Genomic DNA, 1,384 nt, shown 5'->3' on the forward strand with positions numbered 1-1,384 from the left:
CCGCGGCGCCGGCGGACCGACAGACAGCGGACGGACGGACGCCTGACAGCTACGGCGGCGCCTCTATAGCGCCCCTACCCCGGCCCGGCCCCGCCGCTCACCTCGCGCGCAATCTGGTTCAGCGCGTCGTCCTCCGCCGTCAGCCGCTCGCGGTTGGGGAGCCGCTTGCGCCCCGAGCCCTGGGTGCCCATGTCCGCCGGCCGCGTCGCCCGCTGCGCCGCGGCACCGTGGCTCCCGCCGCCCACGCCCCTCTCGGTCCGGCCGGGCCCCGCTCGCCCCTCCCTCCGCCGCGGCGTCATGGCGTCAGCGGGCGCGGGTCGGGGACGCGGGGACGCGGGGACGCGGGGACGCGGGGGACAGGGGCTGGGGGCGCCGGTGGGAGGAGCACGGGAACTCGGGCGCCGGGGACAGCAGGGACGCGGGGACGCGCCGGAGAGGGGACCGGGGAGCCGGGTGCGCTGGGACTCCGGGGGCCAGGGACGCGGGCGCTGGGGGCTGGGGGCGCGGGGACGCCGGGGGACCGTGAGCATGCAGATGGCGGGAGGTTTGGGATGGCTGGGGGTCGGGGGTGCGGGGACGCGTGGGGCAAGGACCCTGGGAGTGCCGGTGGAAACTGGGGCTGGGGGCGCGAGGTCACGCCGGAGCGGCGGGACACGGGGACCAGGATGCCGGCGACCCGCGGGGACGACAAGGGCTGGGGATGCGAGTGGGGAGCGGGGACGGGGGTGCGGGGACGCTGGGGGACAGTGAGCGTGGAAGCGACAACAGACTTGGGATGGCTGGGGGTCGGCAGCGCGTGGGCGCAGGGGACGGGGTGATGAAGGCTTGGGGTGCCGGTGGGGACAGGGGGCAAGGGACCACGGAGGGTTCGGAGGCGGGAGGCCGGGAGGCTGGAGCTCGAGATGGCTGGAGGGGTCTGGGCCGGCGGGGCGGGGGACACTGGAGGGTGGATCCCCCTGGTAATCGTGGGCTGACCTCACCAGGGCAGCGGTCACTTCATCAGGGGCGCTGGAGGGCTCGCAGGGAGGGACTGGGCTGCAGAGAGGGGTTGGCACCCAGGGGTGGGTGCAGGGACGTGGTTCAAACCTGCGCCCCAGGTGAAGTGGGGTCTGGCCTCACAGATGGGTGAAAGCTGGGTTCTAGGGTCAGGCTCAGGGGAGGTCAGATCCCGCTCTGTGGGATCTCGCCAGCCCCCTGAGCCTTACAGCGCGTTCAGAACCCCCGTGTTGGTGTGGGTGTTTCCTTCACCGGCGTGGTTTCTGGGACCTGCCACTTTCCCCGTGTCCCCAGCTTCTAGGAAAAGGTCTGAAACGTCAGCTGCTCTCAAGAAGTAGATACTGGAAAGGGAATGACTACTTGAGCTTTACCTTCCACTCTCTAAAGG

At 72.2% G+C, this 1,384-nt stretch overlaps 1 protein-coding gene across 1 annotated transcript in view; it reads right to left on the reverse strand.

Moving 5' to 3' along the window:
• The window catches only part of LRRFIP1 (LRR binding FLII interacting protein 1), a 149,920-nt gene extending 149,636 nt beyond the window's left edge, over positions 1 to 284 (reverse strand). Inside the window, exon 1 of the mRNA XM_007452905.1 lies at positions 102 to 284. Within this exon, the coding sequence (XP_007452967.1) occupies positions 102 to 191 (90 nt within the window). The 5' untranslated portion in view covers positions 192 to 284. The remainder of the gene's footprint in view (positions 1 to 101) is intronic.
• Positions 285 to 1,384: the final 1,100 nt, after the last annotated feature.

This window comes from Lipotes vexillifer, unplaced genomic scaffold (assembly GCF_000442215.2).
Source record: "Lipotes vexillifer unplaced genomic scaffold, Lipotes_vexillifer_v1.1 scaffold652, whole genome shotgun sequence".
Taxonomy (NCBI): Eukaryota; Metazoa; Chordata; class Mammalia; order Artiodactyla; family Lipotidae; genus Lipotes; species Lipotes vexillifer.